Here is a 17,286-nt window from a genome sequence, read left to right on the forward strand (position 1 = left end):
ACTTCCTGGTGAGCTGGGTTGGACCTGAGTCCAAGGAGCCCTGAAGCCTCCCTGGAACTTCCCCCTAAGCTGCCTCTTTTTTTTCGGCGGGGGGCGAGGGAGGGAGGGAGACCTATGAGAAACCAAACCAAAGCAAGGGGATTAAAGAATTAAGAATTTAAGAACCAATACAGTACATGTGGTGGCAGTAACATTTTAGAATACCTTCAAAAATCTCATTTTTGATTACAGAAATTCTTTCTGAGATACTGTCTCTCTCTCTTTGCTAATCTGCTTCTCTGCCAACTGGGCATGAATCAGCACTGCCCTTCCTGATGTCCTCTCATTCACCATTATTAGGTATTCCAATTTTTGTAGAATTCATCAGCTTATGCACTGAATTAAGGCCAACTACCATAAAGAGAACAGAAGTCTTTCACAGCCTTTGCTGAGTATTATAACCACATCAAATGTGGGTAATTCTGTAAGATTCCAAGTCACTTACTTTTTTTCAAGAAAACTTCCATTCCAACAGGCTGCAGAAGATAATATCTGAACAACACCACTGCTCAGAAAGAAAAAGGGAGGGAAGCTTTTTAATAATTACACATAAAGGGTTATTTAAGCATCAACAATACATTAGTCATCTCTTCCAGGGTTTCATTAATAGCAGCTCTTTTTTACCCAGGTGAAGCCTGGGAAAATGTGCACTTACTTTAAAGAAAGGTTGTGTCACATCTCAAAATGAACAAGAACTTCAAGTTTTCCATAAGTCATATTAGAATTAAAAAAGTATCAAAGCTATAGAAAAAAAACCCTAGCACCTTTGATCTTGAACATTCTACCAACCAACCAACTAAGACATTCTCCACTTCACCTCCAAACACAAATACAATCAGGAAAGAGGTGTGCTGCTATCTTTCAAACACAGAAATTATCTCTGCAGTTTAATACCTGAATAACCCCTTCCTTCTATTCTGTTTCCCACCTGAGAAAGAAACCGAACATAAGTGAAATGAGTGTTTATTCCTATAATGGAGCCTACACAGGTTCTGGGAAAACAGCTATTTTTTCCAAGGACTCAGAGTAAAACTGCATCAGAAGCCCTGGACCCTCTTATTTAATATAAGGAAAAGGGAAGGAATAAAACAAATACACGGTTGGGGAGAAAGTTGCAGTAATTTGTATTTGTCATAGAACATGGATCAGGAAAGGTCTTTCATTTCTTCCACCCTTAATTTTATAATAAGAAAACTGAGAACCAGTAAAGTGTCAAGGTCCCAGCAAAGTGAGTCTATAGTTACCCCACTCCTCCCATTACAGTTTAGTTCCTTTCGCCTTATCCCTGTCTCCTTCCAGCCTGAACTCCTTGGCAGAGCCAAGTAAAGTTAGAGGAATTCTGAGGACAGCCATAAGCTGCTCTATGATACCCCCAATAAACCCCCAGTGTGCCCCAAAGTTTAGGACCCTGCACATTTACCTCACTAAAATCTATGTCATAAAGATGTAGTATACACCATACTAGGAATGACCACTGCTTAGGATACAGAGCATGATTCACTCATTTCCAAGAATTAGATTCTTTGCAGAAATATCGAAGTCCTAAGGAAAACCAGTGAAAATGTGTAAAATATGCAGAAAATAATTCTCCTTTGAGAAAAAAGTAAATTTGATTGAGGGCCTCCACCTTTTTTACTGAATGTTTTTTCCCTACTTGACACTGAATTACCATTTCAACTAATCACTCTGAATGTGAAAATGTTAGAAACTATTTGGAGTAGGTAAGACAACAGCTGTCCAAGATTTGGGATGCTCTGAAACACGGCCCATGAAGAAACTCTTGGGCTTAAACAACAATAACACTGAAGCTTCCAAGCAGAAAGACTGACCTAAGGCCTCATCTGTCAGGATTTTTAAGATCTGAAAAAGGCAGGTAAAGAATAACTCTCTTTGAGAGAATAGAGGAACAACCTACATGTTATTTGGGACTAAGGGCACCAAATCCTGAATGAGTATGTGCAAAAAAAAAAAAAGATTCCCTAAAATGTAAAACTCCATTTCTATTCACAACCTCCATGTGGAGGGAGGGGAAATCTCTATGCTGGAAGGGTCCAATGTACTTTGGAAAAAAGAGAATGAAAACAAGCAGCCACATACTTGATTGTATTTGCGTTGTTGTGTTCTGAGAGTTTTTGTCTCCAAACTGCTATTGTTTCATCATTTATTAAACTGGTATAATGTGCTTGGTTCACAGTCCGGAAGTCAACCGCAGGAGAACAATTCTGAAGGATTAAATATAAACAATAAAAAAGAGAAATTACATAGGATGCATCTTTTCTCCTCTCCTCTCAATATATTCTCCATTTTGTGTTCCACTTACACATAGGAGCCCGGATGCACTGCCTGGCATCCCCCACCCTGGGGGATGCAGGCACCCACTCCCCCGGCCACTGAGTATAAGCTCTTGACAGCTCCCCCCTGGCCTGGGCCCCAGGAACTGCCCCTGGTTACTGCTCCACTCCTTTCGTCTCCAGCGGCAGGTAAGCGTGTGGTACAAAGGGCAGGCTCCCTCGCCTCAGCTCAGGCCTGGTTGAAGGGCCACCTACTTCAGAGCTTAGAGAACCAGCTAAGGCCTCTGTTACACTGCACTGCAGTTAACTTATCCCTCTGCCCTATCCTGCTTCCTCTCCCTAAGTAGATGCTGCTCTAGAGCTCACTCCCACAAAAAATTTTCCGAGCATAAACTTGAGTCTGTTTCCCAGAGAAACCCACCCAAAAAGTATTTTTCCAGACCCCTTTCCTCTGTGCTCTGAATCACTGTAACATCAAGGCTTTTAAGGTATTAATCATTTGCCATAACTGCTCACTGACCTCCAACAAGATGTGTTACTAAAAAGTTCAGTTATAATATATATTGCAATTAAGTTATGAAAACTTAATGCCTCTTAATTTCTTGCTCCAAGTATACAGCTGTAAATTTGTAAGAAAGGTGGCAAAAAGGACCTGTCAATAATGGCCTTGAAAATTCCAAATGCTGCACAGCACTGTACATACTCTTTTCAATGAGATTTTTTAAAATGTAACGATGTTTTACTAAAATTTCTCTTTTCCAACTGATTTACCCCAAATCCTGTTCTTGATCTAGAAGTAAGAAGAAGTTGGAAGTGCTTTATACCTCCTATAGTTGACAGTAGAAAAGAGGAAAAAAGTAATAGTAAAGCATTCATCCCTCAATTCATAAGATGGTCTTTTTTCCCCTTTGTCCTTACACATAAAAACACAACTTTCAAAGTAAATTTTTTTTATTACTTTCCCATAATTATGAGTTAAGATACCATTATAAAGGGAAAAGAGGAGGATATGTAACAAATAAAGAGATGCTTGCTAAAGTTTTGGATAATTATTTTACTAAAATGGCCAGACATCTATGAGAGAACAAAAGAAATCTTTAATTACACAGAGAAAAATCGTAAGATAAAATGGACACTTGAGTCCACACAAAGACGACTGTCTTTCTATCATGGTCTTAAAACCAGTGGTGCATACATTTTAATTACTTCCCCCATTCAAACGGGTAGCTGAACACAGACTCTAACACACGCTTACCATAAAATATAAGCATGGAACTATTTTCTCATTCTTCATTGCATGTCCAATAAACCACAGATGCCTCGGATGAGGCACAATCTCAAAATCACTTAAAGACCCAAGAAAAAGAACCAATTTCCTGTGCCTAATTACATGCAGGCCAGAAAGAAAAAATTGGTCTAGGTTAGTGTTTCTCTACTTTGGCTGCACTTGGCTCTCAAAACTCCAGACAGCCAGGTCACATTCTAGACCAGTTAAATCAGAATCTCTAGAAAATTTTTTAACAGGCAAACAAGGTTGACAATAAGTTTTCTAGGAAAAAGAGATGTCATGTAGCACACTTTGAGGCAGGCAGGCGCGCGCGTGCGCGCACACACACACACCCAACAATCCCTACCACATTCCCACTTCACACACACACACACACACAACAATCCCTACCACATTCCCACTTCACACACACACACACACACACACACACAACAATCCCTACCACATTCCCACTTCACACACACACACCACCACCCCTCCCCCCAAACAATCCCTACCACATTCCCACTTCCAGGGAACATGGTGAAAGAAAAAGGAGACACTATGATCTGCACTCACTAAAATGACCCATGACCTAGAATCAAATGTAGCAAAGGATTATCTGAAGAGAACTCTGCCCCTCCCTTCTTTCACCTCAACCCGGCATTAATGAGTGAGTCAGCATTTATAAAAATGCAGCCTGTCACTACACAGATGCTTTTCTGTGGGTCTTTGAGGGATTCTTCTAGTGTTATGGTAACAGGGTAAACACGTGATTTGATCAGTCTGTGTATCTAAACAAACATCTATGCTCAAGACCTTTATGTCGAAGTATACAGGTTCAGTTTTAAAAAGAAAGAGCAATACCTTCATAAGTAATGCTCTATTTTTAGGGATTTTTTTTGTTTGGTTATCTTACATTTTTAATACACAACACTCTTAGCAGTTTAAACTTTAACCTGCTCTGTTCCTCTAACACTACACTACTTCACTTCCTTTTCACCAGTTCTGTTTGCCAAATCAACTGTGTTTAAAATCCAACATCATATATCAGACACCCTATTTATAAAAGGAGTGAAACTAAGTTTCATGTTGAATTTCACAGGAAAATTAAAGTTGTATATTATTCAAGTCCATTTCTTAGGGACATGAATACTTCAAACTCTTATTTGTGAATAAAAAGTTATTATCCTGCAGAGATTCAATGCTTTTCATATTTTGTTTTATTGGCATTTTGGAGAAACAAAGAATAATGTCAGCCTTCCTCAAGATTCCTCTGTGAAGCACTGAAGCAGGGCCCGAAATATGTCTAAAGGAACAGTCCCAAATCACCGCAGGAGGTGGAGCTGGACAGAACCTTCTCCAGGCTCCTGACCTGGAAAACACTTAATTGGCACTTTCAGCTGAAGCCTCAGGCTCCACCCCAACCTCTTCTGCCAAAATCATAGAATTATGCTGCCCAGAAGGCAAGAACAGCACGCCTTTAAAGATGGCAAAGCATCAGACCAACGGGGAGAGATTCTGGGCCTGAAAGGGACCCTTCTCCCCACACTCATTTTCTTCCCCAACAATTCTGATTCCTTCATCACCACTCCGGCCCTTCCCGACTCTTCCAGGAGGGAATAAGCAGCATGCGCTACATATGAGTGGTCCTCCCTAAATGCCTTCTGAGGAAAAGCAGGGTGGGCAAGAAGAGGAGAGAAGAGAAAGCACAAGAGCAGGGGAGGGGTTGAAGGGCAGAAGACAGATGTGTGGCGCCGAGTTGGGACTCACTGCTGCCCTTGTCCAGGAAGACAGGAATGAACTAAGCTCTGTCACAGAAACCTGGACTGCATCCTCTTCTACCTTCAACCCGGAAAAACACCGGGACGTCCTTCTTCCTGACCTACCCACTACGGTGCTGCAGGAGACCATCTGAGGGAAGTTATAGTGGGGTGCTATGAGAGGATGATAAATAATAAAGGATATCTGAATATTGTGGCATCTCTTTTAGATTTAGTATACCCTCAACTACATCAAAACAAACTCACTAAGTCCTCCAATACTTACTATGTATTGATACAACAGTGAAGGGAAGAAATGGAAAGTCAAATAATACCAAAGTAATTAGAAATACTCTAGGAATCCCTAAATCTCTTTGGGAACAAATATGAATCTAAACAATTTTAAATTATAAATTAGAACTCTCTGAATGAAATACCAGAAAAATTGTTGGCATTCAAGGGAGGAAAATGCAGATAAGTTTAATGAACTAATTTTAATGAGATAAAAGGTAGAACCAAAGAGTAACCTTGCTCTCATGTTAATTAGCTTTTAAAATAAATGGTTCATCATTAGTCGACCCCCAAAATAATAGTCAAAAGAAAATTTTACCTCATATTTGGAGCAAAGTACAAACGTTTGGTCTCCTCCAGAGAAGATCTGCTTAACAATATGATATTCAAAGTGATCTGTCAAAAAAATTTTCAACAGCATATTTTTCAATAAAATTTTTCCTTGATTCCCTTTTCTAACATTCCAAAATATGTTTTCCACCCATTTTAATTATGTCAGAGAAGTAAGAAAGCTTCTTTCCTGGTTCTCTGCCCAAGACTGTTTCTGCTTCAATTAAAAATAAATATATAAGATGGTAGCCTCCACTCTAACCCTACCTCCACCCCCTCCCCTACTGCCAGCTAATCCTGCCCATGTTTCTACCTTTTATTCTGTCACTGCATTGACCTGAAATTTAAAATGGTCACTATAAGGAATGGTAATATATGCATATGCCTAAGAAATAATTCAGTGGCTAGTGCAGTGGTCCCTTGCCCCTTCAAAATGAAGCCTGACATAGGACCTCCATTTCCTACTCCCTGCTTTACTTCCCATGACACCATGTCCACAGTGACACGCTACCACCACCAAACAGCTTATATGCCTGATACACCACACTATGTCACATCTCCTTGCCTTTCCATATACCATCCCCAGGGCACACTGTGTCCTTCACAGATGGCGCCTCCTAGAGCATAACTAGAAGTTGTGCTCCTGGAGTTGTGTGATTCCGGGGCACCTACTAGGGCCCACTCCCCTGAGTCCTCTACCTGGCTAACTCTAAATCATCCTTTCAGACACAGCTCAGACTTCCTCTGGCCAGAACACTCCTGATGCCCTCCTCTGTGCTCCCCAATACTAGGAAGGTTCCTAAAACCACATTTCTATAATAAATTGAAATTTACCTATGTATGTTTAAAATCATTCTGGCAAACATCCAGGCAAAAATTGATGATCACATAGGTTAAGTTGTAATTAAACTTCAAAAATTTGTGGTTTCAAATCAACCTATAAAAACACTTGAGTTGTTTTAAATTGGTATATTTGTTAAATACACGTATTCTGAGCATGTGTACAAAGCCTTGGAGAGAAAGAAGTTTGCAAACGACAGAGAAGAGGACACCAAGCTCTTCTTTCATTTTTGGGTACATACCCAAAACAAAATCTTGTTGATTTTATATTTTAAGTTCCACTACATTTTTAGATGCTCATATACTCATTCCATAAGCACTGAGTTTGAGAAGTCTGTACCAGGCCCTGTGCTGTATGCTAGATTTACAAAAAAAAGAAAAGACTCAGTCTGTACTTAAGTTTCTTATAGTCCAGCAGGCAACTTATGATTGTTAGTGTTTAAAAAAAATTCCTGATTAAGCCATAAGGGGGTCACTGTATAGTCTTCAAAATCAAAATTATTAAGTCACACTTCTTAATGATTCTTCAGCTCCATTTCAGCCTCTGGATTTATTATTTCAAGACACTCATATTTAGTGACTGCTTTTTTAATTCCCAATGAAATGGACACTGCTATTTAGCTACTTTTTAAGAGAAGAAAAAAATGACATGAAAGAAATTACGTCATGTTGTAACCAAAACAGCAATAGCAAAGGAAGGTACCACAGGACAAGCACTGCGAGTGCAGGTTTTAGAATGAGACAGACTGGGTTTAAATCCTGCCCCCAGGATCTATGTGGTCTTGGGCAAGTTACTTAACCTCCTGAAGACTCAGCTTCCTCAGCCCCACGTGGGGATGACAACCACAAGGTCTTAGGCTGTTTCCCACCTGAAGCATAGTAACGGAACTCGGTGAACTGAAAGGCTAATTTTCATTATTAGCAGCAATAATAAATACAATTTATACACCATTTGTGGTCCTTAGGGCCAAAATTACACTTTTGCTCTATTGTCTAGAATCTCAACTACAGAGCCTCGTGCATAGTAAGTACTCAAATATTTGTTGACTGGTGTTAAAAGAAAATATCTCATATTCATCCCCTCCAGAAGACTTCAGGGTAAAACAAAGATTCATGTTCTATAAACAACTGTCTTGATTATTTAAAATACCATTAAATACCAATGACAAATCAGTCTTACCAGCTCTGGCTGAAAGCTGGCCACTATGGGCGGCCCAGTACCCTCTCACAGGAGACGGGCACTTAACGTTACAAGTGTGCCCAGTTCCTAATTGACCTCTTGCTCCACAACCAAATGCATAGATGAGTCCAGAAGAAGACACAAAGGCTAGGGTGTGTTGTCTGGGGAAAAATAATTTAAATTAACTTATCAACATAGTTTCTACTGATATGGATACATACTCAGACTCGTTTAACTTCCATCTGTGAATACAGCAATTCCTAGGGGTCCCTAGAAATCTTCCCCCATGTTTACATGTGAATCTTTTTGCAGTGGCTGGCTCTCCACAATACTAGCCTTCTCTAACACTCTAGGTTATGGGGATAATGGCAAGACTTGGAAAGAGCTGAGCGGCCTACAGCCTTTGGCCTGTGGGATAAGAGGAGAAAAGGTGGGTGGACCAGGCAAAATTTTCAAATTCTCTGAGATTCTCTCACTTTCCTTTTTCCCTTTCTTCCTCACATCCTGCTACTCTTTATCCCAAAAGAAGCCTAATGTCCCTAAATTGCTCTGCTTTTCTAAACCTTTCCTTGCCACACCCACCTTGCTCAGATCTGACTCTCTGCAAACTCTCACCATAGGTGTGCATGCAGTTAAGATTTCTTAAAATGATGGTGGTTAGGTCTAACCACATTCTCCACGACAACAAAGACAAGATCCATTTCTGAGTCTTAACAGATACTAGGAAGCTCTTAAGAGCACTCACCTGCCACAAGCAATCTGAGTCACTTCACTGCCCATCAGCTCCAGAACTCTTCTTGGATTGACCTCATCATTCATGGAATCATGTCCAAGTTGCCCACAAGAACCAGCACCAAAGGTAAACACACCTCCACTCTAACAAGGAACAAACAGCACGTGACTGCGCATAGCTCTGAGTTCAGCACGCTCTCCCAAAGCCTTCTGTACGCCACCACAGTCTGTACGAGAACACCATGCATACTGGATGCTTAGCCAAAATCACTTTTTTGTAAAGCCAGTTAAATAAAAAAATAATTTAAATAGGAATTTAAGGCTACATTTTTGTGGAACAAAGAACTGCTGAAGGGAATGTGTATCATCTGTAAATTTTGAAAGTTGTTGAAAAGTAGAGTGATGAGTTAGGAAGCAAAACAAAAAAGAAACACAGAGATAGGTGAAATAAGATGATTTTGGTGTGATCATTCACATAATAAGAAATTAAAGGCTCCCAAAACTCCTGGGTAACTACTTTTTTTAACAGCTGTAACTTGAACAGATGCTAAGGCATTTTAGTAGTGAGTCTGTAATAGTATTTCTTCAACATGAAAATACATTTTCATTCTCTCTAGATGTGACTGTTTTAGAAGGTAAACAAATAGGTTGACAATTTTAAAACTAATTACATTGCTATTCCTTTTTTACATATTTAAATGGCTTGTTTTAAAAGAACACAGAATGTTGCTATACATACTATATTTTAAGTTTATGTATATTGAACCATTTTAAACACATCACCACTCTCTAAGACAGTATTAAAAATTATCAAGTAATGCTAATCATCCATGCCATACTCAGCATCAAAGCATTACAGAATGAACCAGAATACTGAGTCCCTTACTTTTGTGAGGACTGCTGTGTGTTCTTCTCCACAACTAATATAGACAACTTTCTGCATTCTTAAGAGTTTCACATGGCAAGGAGACTCTCGATCTAGAATAAAAGAAATAGAATGTCACTCCCATGTGCCTTTGAGATGAAATATACACAGCTATCCTAGCAGTAATTTTGGGTCCCCCCAGATTCCTGACCCACACATTCAGACTCCTACCTAACCTCTACTTGGATGTCTAACAGACATCTCAGTTTTAATATATCTAAAACCATGGTTTCCTCACTCTGCTGAATCTCCCCCCACACACACACACACCCCACACAGTTTTTCTCATTTCAGAAACAGCAACCTTATCCTTCCAGCTTTTCCTCTATCTCAATCCACACATCCAACAATGAGCAAAACCAGTTGGTCCCACCTTGAAAATATGACTTTATTCCCACTGCCTCCAAACTGGTCTTCCAGCTTCCCCCAGATGCACTACAAACTCAAAGCAGATCATTCTTCTCAAAACCATCCGTATCTCCCTCTCTCAGTGAGAGAAGCCAAAATCCTTTCCCTGCCCTGCCGTGCCCTACATAACCAGGCCTGCATCTCTCTCTGACCTCCAGCTATGCTGCTCTCCCCCCTGCTCATTCCACTCCTGAGCACACCATGTATCTTCCCACATCAGCCTCTGTGTGTCCTGATCCTTTCACAGGAGCACACTTTCCCCAGGTATCTACTTGTCTCCTTTCTTACGTAACTTCCTACAGAGCTCTGGTCAAACATCTTATCAGAGAGGCCCTCCCTGGCCACCTTCTGTAAAACAGGAAAGTTTCCTTTTGAACCCTCTGACACACTCAGTTGTTACTGGCTTACTGTTTGTTTCTGCCCACAAGTATGCAATCTCCACTAAGCCAAGGGCATTAGCTGCTGTGCTCATTGCTGTACCCTTAGTTCCTAACACAGGGCCAACACTTAGAAGATACTCAAGAAGCTTGTGTTAAACAAATGAATGTGTTTTCAACTAAAGAGACACATCCAAAGAGTTTACCTACCTTCTTCATCACTGAGCCCTAGCTGCCCTGCATTATTCATCCCCCAGCCAAACACAGCTCCTGAGAGAGACAGGGCGAAGCTGTGGGCCCCTCCTGCAGTCACCTGCGCCAGGGGGATCCCCTCCAGCGACCTCACCCGCTGTGGGCTGGCTTGGCAGGGGAACTCCTTCCCCAGGCCCAGCTGCCCATGGCTGTTCTTTCCCCATGTGAAGAACTGACCATCTGAAATAAGAACAGGGTAAATGGTATTACCAGAAATGATACAAGTCCCATCCACAAAAATAACCTCATTAGAGCAATACAGTTGCCCAGTAGGGTCATTTGTTAGCTGTTCCCCCCACCAACCCACCAGACCCACCCATGAGCAAGGGAACAGACACTTCATTCTGTAAGGTGCCAAAACCAAAACTCCCACTTGTCATGACAACAGAATAAACAGAGTCTTTCTACCTTCAAAGGCTATTAACATTTATGCAAAGAAAAACTTAATTGTGTTAAGTCAGCTCCGTGTTAACTAGGCCAACTACCAGGCTTGGATCCAGTAAGCAAGCTGAACTAGTTCTGACCACAGCAAGATCATGAGACCCCAGACTTCACGAGGTCCAGCTATGACCTAGACCTTCTCAGAGAGCCTCAAACAGGACATCCTAGTGCGGATTTCCCCTCAGATGTACTCAGACACAGTACACGAAATTACTTGCTGCCTTAGGTTTTTCTAACTCCTTTTTCTTTTATTTGGGAGCTGCATAGCAGACTGTAGCTAAGAAAAAACAATCTTCTCTATGCTCCAGAACAGTGACTATACTCCAGGTACAGTCCTGCCTCTTGTTCATCTTCCCCTGTGAGAGAGCTGGAGCAGCAGTGAGGACCACGTTCTTCAGCGTCCACACCCTGCGGGAAGTATGAGCTACACAAAGGCTGTCTGAGAACTGCCACTGGCCAACAGAAATGCTCAGACCCTAACCGATAAGTTAAAGGTGTCCAGTAAGATAACATCACAGAAAAATGCAAAGAGAAATGTGCCCCAAATTAACATAACATTAGCATATATTTTAAGTTACATTACCAGCTGCAAGAGCCAAGCAATGCCAGTTGCCACAGGAAACTTGTAATATTGTCTGCTGGTTCAGCTTTTGTATTAACCTAAAACAGAAAAGGCTTTCTTCTTAAAAAGGGCACTTGCGGTGATAAGAAATATTCCCAATTAACTAAAACAGCTGTAATAAAAACATTTTTCTTAAAGACTTTAAATCAAATATATAATCTTACATGATACAATTCTGTTAGGTCTTTCACTAACCTCCTGCTTCTTAGGTAGTTACTGCTTAAACAAACAAACAAAACAAAACACCTGTGCACTTAAACCCATTACCACAACCCTCTGTTAATTCCCACCTTGTCATCTCCAATTCAGGGACAAATGGAGTAAGTTACAGAAGAGAGGTTCCTAGGAGCATAGCTGGAGTATAAATGGCTTTCAAAATGAGGGCAACGCCATGATCCAGCAATCCCACTTCCAGGTACACATCTAAAAGAATTGAAAGCAAGGACCCAGAGAGATATCTGTACACCCACATTCATAGCAGCATTAATCACAATGGCCAAAAGGTAGAAGCAACCCAAGTGTCCCTCAACAATCGAACAGAAAAACAAAATGTGGTATATACACCCAACATAATATTAATCAGCCTTTAAAAGAGCAGAAATGTTGACACATGCTACACATGGATGAAATTTGAGGGCATTATGTTAATTGAAATAAGCTAGTCACAAAAAGACAAATACTCTATGATTCCACTTACATGAGATATCCAGAGCAGTCAAATTCACACAAATTGACAATCTAACGGTGCTTGCCAGCATCCAGGAGAGGAGAAATGGGGAGTTGTTTAATGGGTATAGAGTTTAATTTTCGCATGATAAAAAAGTTTGGAGATACACAACAACATGAATATACTTAACACTACTTAACTATACACTTAAAATGGTTAAGATTGTAAATTTCATGTTATGTGTATTTTACCACAATTACAAAAAAAAATAAGGACAATGCCTCCAAAACCCTGATTCCCTAGGATGGTAAAGAGGAAGACCATATAATTACTTCTCAATTCCTACTCCTCTGCTCACATGAAGGACAGAGATAAGAACAGTACCTATTTCATAAGCTTGTGGTGAGAATTAAATGAACATATCCATGTAATGTGCTTGGTACTGTCCCACAGAGGTGGACTACCTGGAAATCTCTCCTGCTTTCTATTTTAACAGTTCACAAGTTGCTACGTTCCTCTTCATTAAGTGTGTACCATGGGAACAAAGGAGTCAGATGGATATGCTCTCAGGAGAAGGGCTTCTCAGAAGATACATATCCAGTGGGAAAGAAGGGGATTATTTAGAATGAAAAGTGGATACTGCTTTGGTTAATATTTTCTCATATATAAAAGCATTTATAAAATAGAGTTCACATATGCATTTAGTACCAAATAGAACCCAACTACTTTTTATTGACCTAATTGTAGATTCAGATGCAGTTTCAAGAAATAAGGGAGCGATTCCTTGCATGCTTTATCTGGTTTCCCCCAACAGTGACATTTTGCAAACTATAGCATAATATCATAACCAGGATATTGACTCAATAGCATTACCAATTTACTCATATTTCCCAGTTTTATTTGTACTCATTTCTGTGACTGTACTAATTTTATTACCTGTGTACGTTCACGCACCCACCACCAAGGCAAGATACTAACAGTTTCCAAACCAAAGGGTTTCTCATGTTGTACTTTCATAATGACTCCTCCCCTCCCCAACCCCTAGCCAACACTAATCTATCCCCAATTCTAAAATTTTGTCATTTCAATAAAGTTATATAAATGGAACTGTACAGTAGGTAACCTTTAGGGATTAGCTTTTTTTCCCATTCAAAATAGTTCTCTGGACATTCACCCAAGTTGTTTCATGTATCAACAGAACACCAGTATTTTTTAAAATTGGAAATTGCATTACTGCCTAGGGGAGCAATGTTGCAGAAGTTTTACCCAGCAACAATCCTTTTTCCTGGCCCATTTCTACTCAAGTTCCCAAAGTTCTCCCATTACAGGTCACTATTACCTGTGTCACAACCTTCACAACCACAGTTACAGAAAGAAAGTGGGTCAAAAGGACAAAGATAATAGAGAAATTATATACTTCAGTGGAGAGAAGGGAACATATGTAGGACAAGCATATACTATGTTTTACCTAATCACTTCATTCTACCCTCCTAATAACTTCATAAAGGTACACCACACCTAACTCCATTTTTAAGTTAGGAAACTGAGGCTTAGAAGAGTCAAGCAATTTGTCCACGGTCACTCACCTAGTATGTAACAGAGCCAATATCAGAAGTGTTTGAGGCTGTGTGACTTCAAAGCTGTTACCTTCCACAATACTAACATAAGAATAAATTTATTTCAATTTGGTTACAATATAAAATTATACAGAAACCAAAGCCTCAGAAATCATCTATAATTTAGACATGACTAATGAAAATTAAATCACTACTATGACATAGACTAAATGAAATGCCACTGAAAATCTTTATTGTAGTCTTTGGTCATCAACAAATGAAAGCCTTTCATCATTAATGTTCTAACTCTTTTCTCTAACATTATGCACAATACCATTGAGATATAGCACCCCTCTTTTCTTAGTGCCCACTCTCCCTCTTCCCCGAAAATTAAATTAATTTTTGGAAGAAATGAATCCAAGACATTACCTGTTCTAAACCAGGAAGTGAATCAAATCACTCTTACCTCCATGTTCCTCTTTTCCTTAAAACAGCTTTTGATTAAAGAGACAAAAATCTAAGAAGGGCAAAAAGGAAGAGGAAGAAGAATATATTGTCCTTTAAAGGGGACAGTAATTGGGGAGCGGAAAAGAGGCCATTTATGAAAGGGAATAGTACTGAGCAATGTATGTGCTCAGCACCCTCAGCAATGGTAATGCTAAAATGCATAATCCAGGTCTCACGCCCTCAAGAGCTCCCAGCTTTTTACTAAAAACAGTAATTAAATAAATAATTACAGAAAATGTGACAATTATTACAACAGCAATGTGCTGCACATCTGTAGTGCAAAGGACCAGTAATTAAATGAAGGAAAAAAACTGGTGGCCTCTTTGATCATTAAGAACCTTTAACAAATTGAAGACACCACCCTGAAGAAGTCCACCTGAAAGCAACTTTAGTATTTTGGATGTTTTCTTAGTGGTAAGATATTTAGCTAAATCATCTAAGGTTTAGAATTAAGTAAATATTTAAGAGACTCAAAACCACTGTATTTTTGTATTAAAGAACTTAAGTATATTTGGTATTTTAGCTGCTCATAATGCTTAAGTAATTTGGCCTATTATTAGAATTATTAGAAAATGTCAGCCTTGTGACTCAACTAGTTTATAGTGCTTAGTTGACTAATTGACATAGGCTTGCAATTTTAAGTTAAATGTTAGTAAGTCCAGCATGTGTAAAGATGCCATTTTTACTCAAACACTTGTTGAGGCTCATGCACTCTGCTAGCAACTAAGCTACTAGAATAAACACAGTTCCCAAACCACTCAACATTATTTTAAACTGGAGGTAGACGCTCCTACAAATAATTACAATTTTTGTGACAAGTGTTATGAAGTGTAATACACAGCAGTGGCAAAGGAAACAGCAACTAAGTAAAGAAAACAGAACTAAAAACAGTGTCTAACAAAGCAACAGCAGGAAAAAATATTTACAAAATTGACATTTGAAAACTCAGACTCCTTTCTGTGACATTCTTACCTGGGCACAGCCACCGAATCCTCAGTAGTCATGAGTCCTAGCTGACCATCACTTCCTGCACCCCAAGAAAACAGCTGGCCCCGGTCACTGAGGGCCAGACTGTGGGACTCGCCACATGCCACATGGACAATGTGCTGATCGGCCAAAGCTCCAATTTGTTCTGAAAGAGTCCAAACCAAAGGGGAAAAATGTACAGCCCAGAAACAGGAATCACACAAAATTATCTTACACAGAATTATCTTCCCAGCAGTTTTGTTTTTCAAAGAGAACTGCTAAATCTGTATTTATAAAGATTATAAGTTTTATGTGTCTACAAGCTACCAATTTCCATCCCAGCTACACTGGGTGGGACATGTGCTCACAGCAGCACACAGCCCAGATGTTTCCTCATGGGCCTGGTGCTTCTCTCCAAGAAGAAGCCTGGAGGTTTACTGTTTGGAGATAGTGAACCAGAGAGGCCCAAATGGCAATAGCAACGAGACATATTACTCAAAGGACTGAGCAAAATTCTGCCTGGGAACAAGGAGACCCCCACACACAGAACCTTCATTTATTCATAAAAACAGTTTCTCCCCTCAATTCTAGAACACAGTATCATGTATATCTAGCCAAGAGAGAATTTCTCTGAGGAAACTAGCCCAAAGGACCCATAGATACTGACATTTGTGGGTCTCCCAAAGAAATATCCAGTTTCCCAATAATTAATGCACAGCTCCACTCATGTTTTGATACCTCACTCCTAAATATAAAAGGCTAGCCAAAGATCGTATGTGTGAGAAAAACTTCAACATGAAAGATAAAGAGCAAAAGAAGCAGAAGAAAGTGAACTCTGAAGAAAAAGACCAGGCAGGAAGCAAAAGTTTTTTAAATCCTTAAAAAAATAAAAGAAGTTAAGGAACAAATAGTCGGAAAACAAAATTAGCTTGGAAAACAAATACATGGCAGTGTAAATTTAAAGGAAAAAAAAACCCTTCAAAAACAGAATGAGAAATTAGAATTGAAGAAATTTTCTAAGAAACAGAAAAAGGCAAAGAGCATGCAGATGGGCAGGATAGATCTTTTGGGATGATAGGAATATAACTGTAAGTTTACTAAAATCACCATGCTCTTAAAATGGGTGCATGCCATGCTTGTAAATCATACTTCAATAAAGCTGTTAGGTACATTGATACAATCTTGCAAAGACAAAAAAAAAAAAAGGGCAAAGAACAAAACAGTGAGGGGAGGGAGGGAAGAAATGAGAAGATTATTCCAAGAGACTCAACAACAGAAAAACAAGAACTCCAAAGTGACAATGGAAAAAACACAAGGTAGAAAATTTCAAAGAAAAAACAAGAAAATTTCTCACAACTGAAGAACATGAGTTTCGCACTGAAAAGAACTATTAAGGGCTCAGAATAATGACTGATAAAAGATGTATTTCATCTTCATCTTGACATTTCAGAACACCAAAAGATTCTAAAAGTTTGCAGAAAGGAAAGCAGTTTATATATAATAGAACAGGGAGCAGAATGGCATATTTCTCAGAAGCAATGTTGAAAACGACAAGACAATGTAGCAATACCTTCATAACTCTGAAGGAAAATGATTTCCAACTGAGAATTCTATGCCTAGCCATTCATGAATTAAATGTGAAGAGGGGGGAAAAAAGAACAATTTTCAAGCATGTAAGACTTTCAATATATTTTACTTTCCATGCTGCCTTTCTCAGAAAGATACCATAAGGTCATGCCTCTAAAACAAAGGAAGATTCAGGATCCCAGAAGCAGGAATTTTACAGAGGATTTCCAACAGAGTTAGAGAGATGTCACCAAGGTGAAAAGTGA

The 17,286-nt window shown here is 39.5% G+C and overlaps 1 protein-coding gene across 25 annotated transcripts in view; it reads right to left on the reverse strand.

Annotated features, from left to right (window-relative positions):
• Positions 1-17,286, reverse strand: part of HERC3 (HECT and RLD domain containing E3 ubiquitin protein ligase 3) — a 119,730-nt gene that overhangs the window by 57,092 nt on the left and 45,352 nt on the right. For 17 of the 25 annotated variants that reach the window (XM_037020111.2, XM_037020110.2, XM_037020101.2 and 14 more), the window contains 10 exons: positions 15,461-15,620; positions 14,012-14,083; positions 11,720-11,796; positions 10,654-10,875; positions 9,620-9,711; positions 8,747-8,877; positions 8,002-8,162; positions 5,971-6,047; positions 2,137-2,261; positions 485-544 (listed from right to left, as the gene is read on the reverse strand). In XM_037020111.2, coding sequence (XP_036876006.2) covers positions 485-544; positions 2,137-2,261; positions 5,971-6,047; positions 8,002-8,162; positions 8,747-8,877; positions 9,620-9,711; positions 10,654-10,875; positions 11,720-11,796; positions 14,012-14,083; positions 15,461-15,620 — 1,177 coding nt within the window. Of the gene's footprint in view, positions 1-484; positions 545-2,136; positions 2,262-5,970; positions 6,048-8,001; positions 8,163-8,746; positions 8,878-9,619; positions 9,712-10,653; positions 10,876-11,719; positions 11,797-12,048; positions 14,084-15,460; positions 15,621-17,286 lie in introns of those variants that run through there. The other 8 variants (XM_037020118.2, XM_037020108.2, XM_037020105.2 and 5 more) reach the window with 6 other exon arrangements.

The sequence above is a fragment of the Manis javanica genome, chromosome 5, assembly GCF_040802235.1.
Source record: "Manis javanica isolate MJ-LG chromosome 5, MJ_LKY, whole genome shotgun sequence".
Classification (NCBI taxonomy): Eukaryota; Metazoa; Chordata; class Mammalia; order Pholidota; family Manidae; genus Manis; species Manis javanica.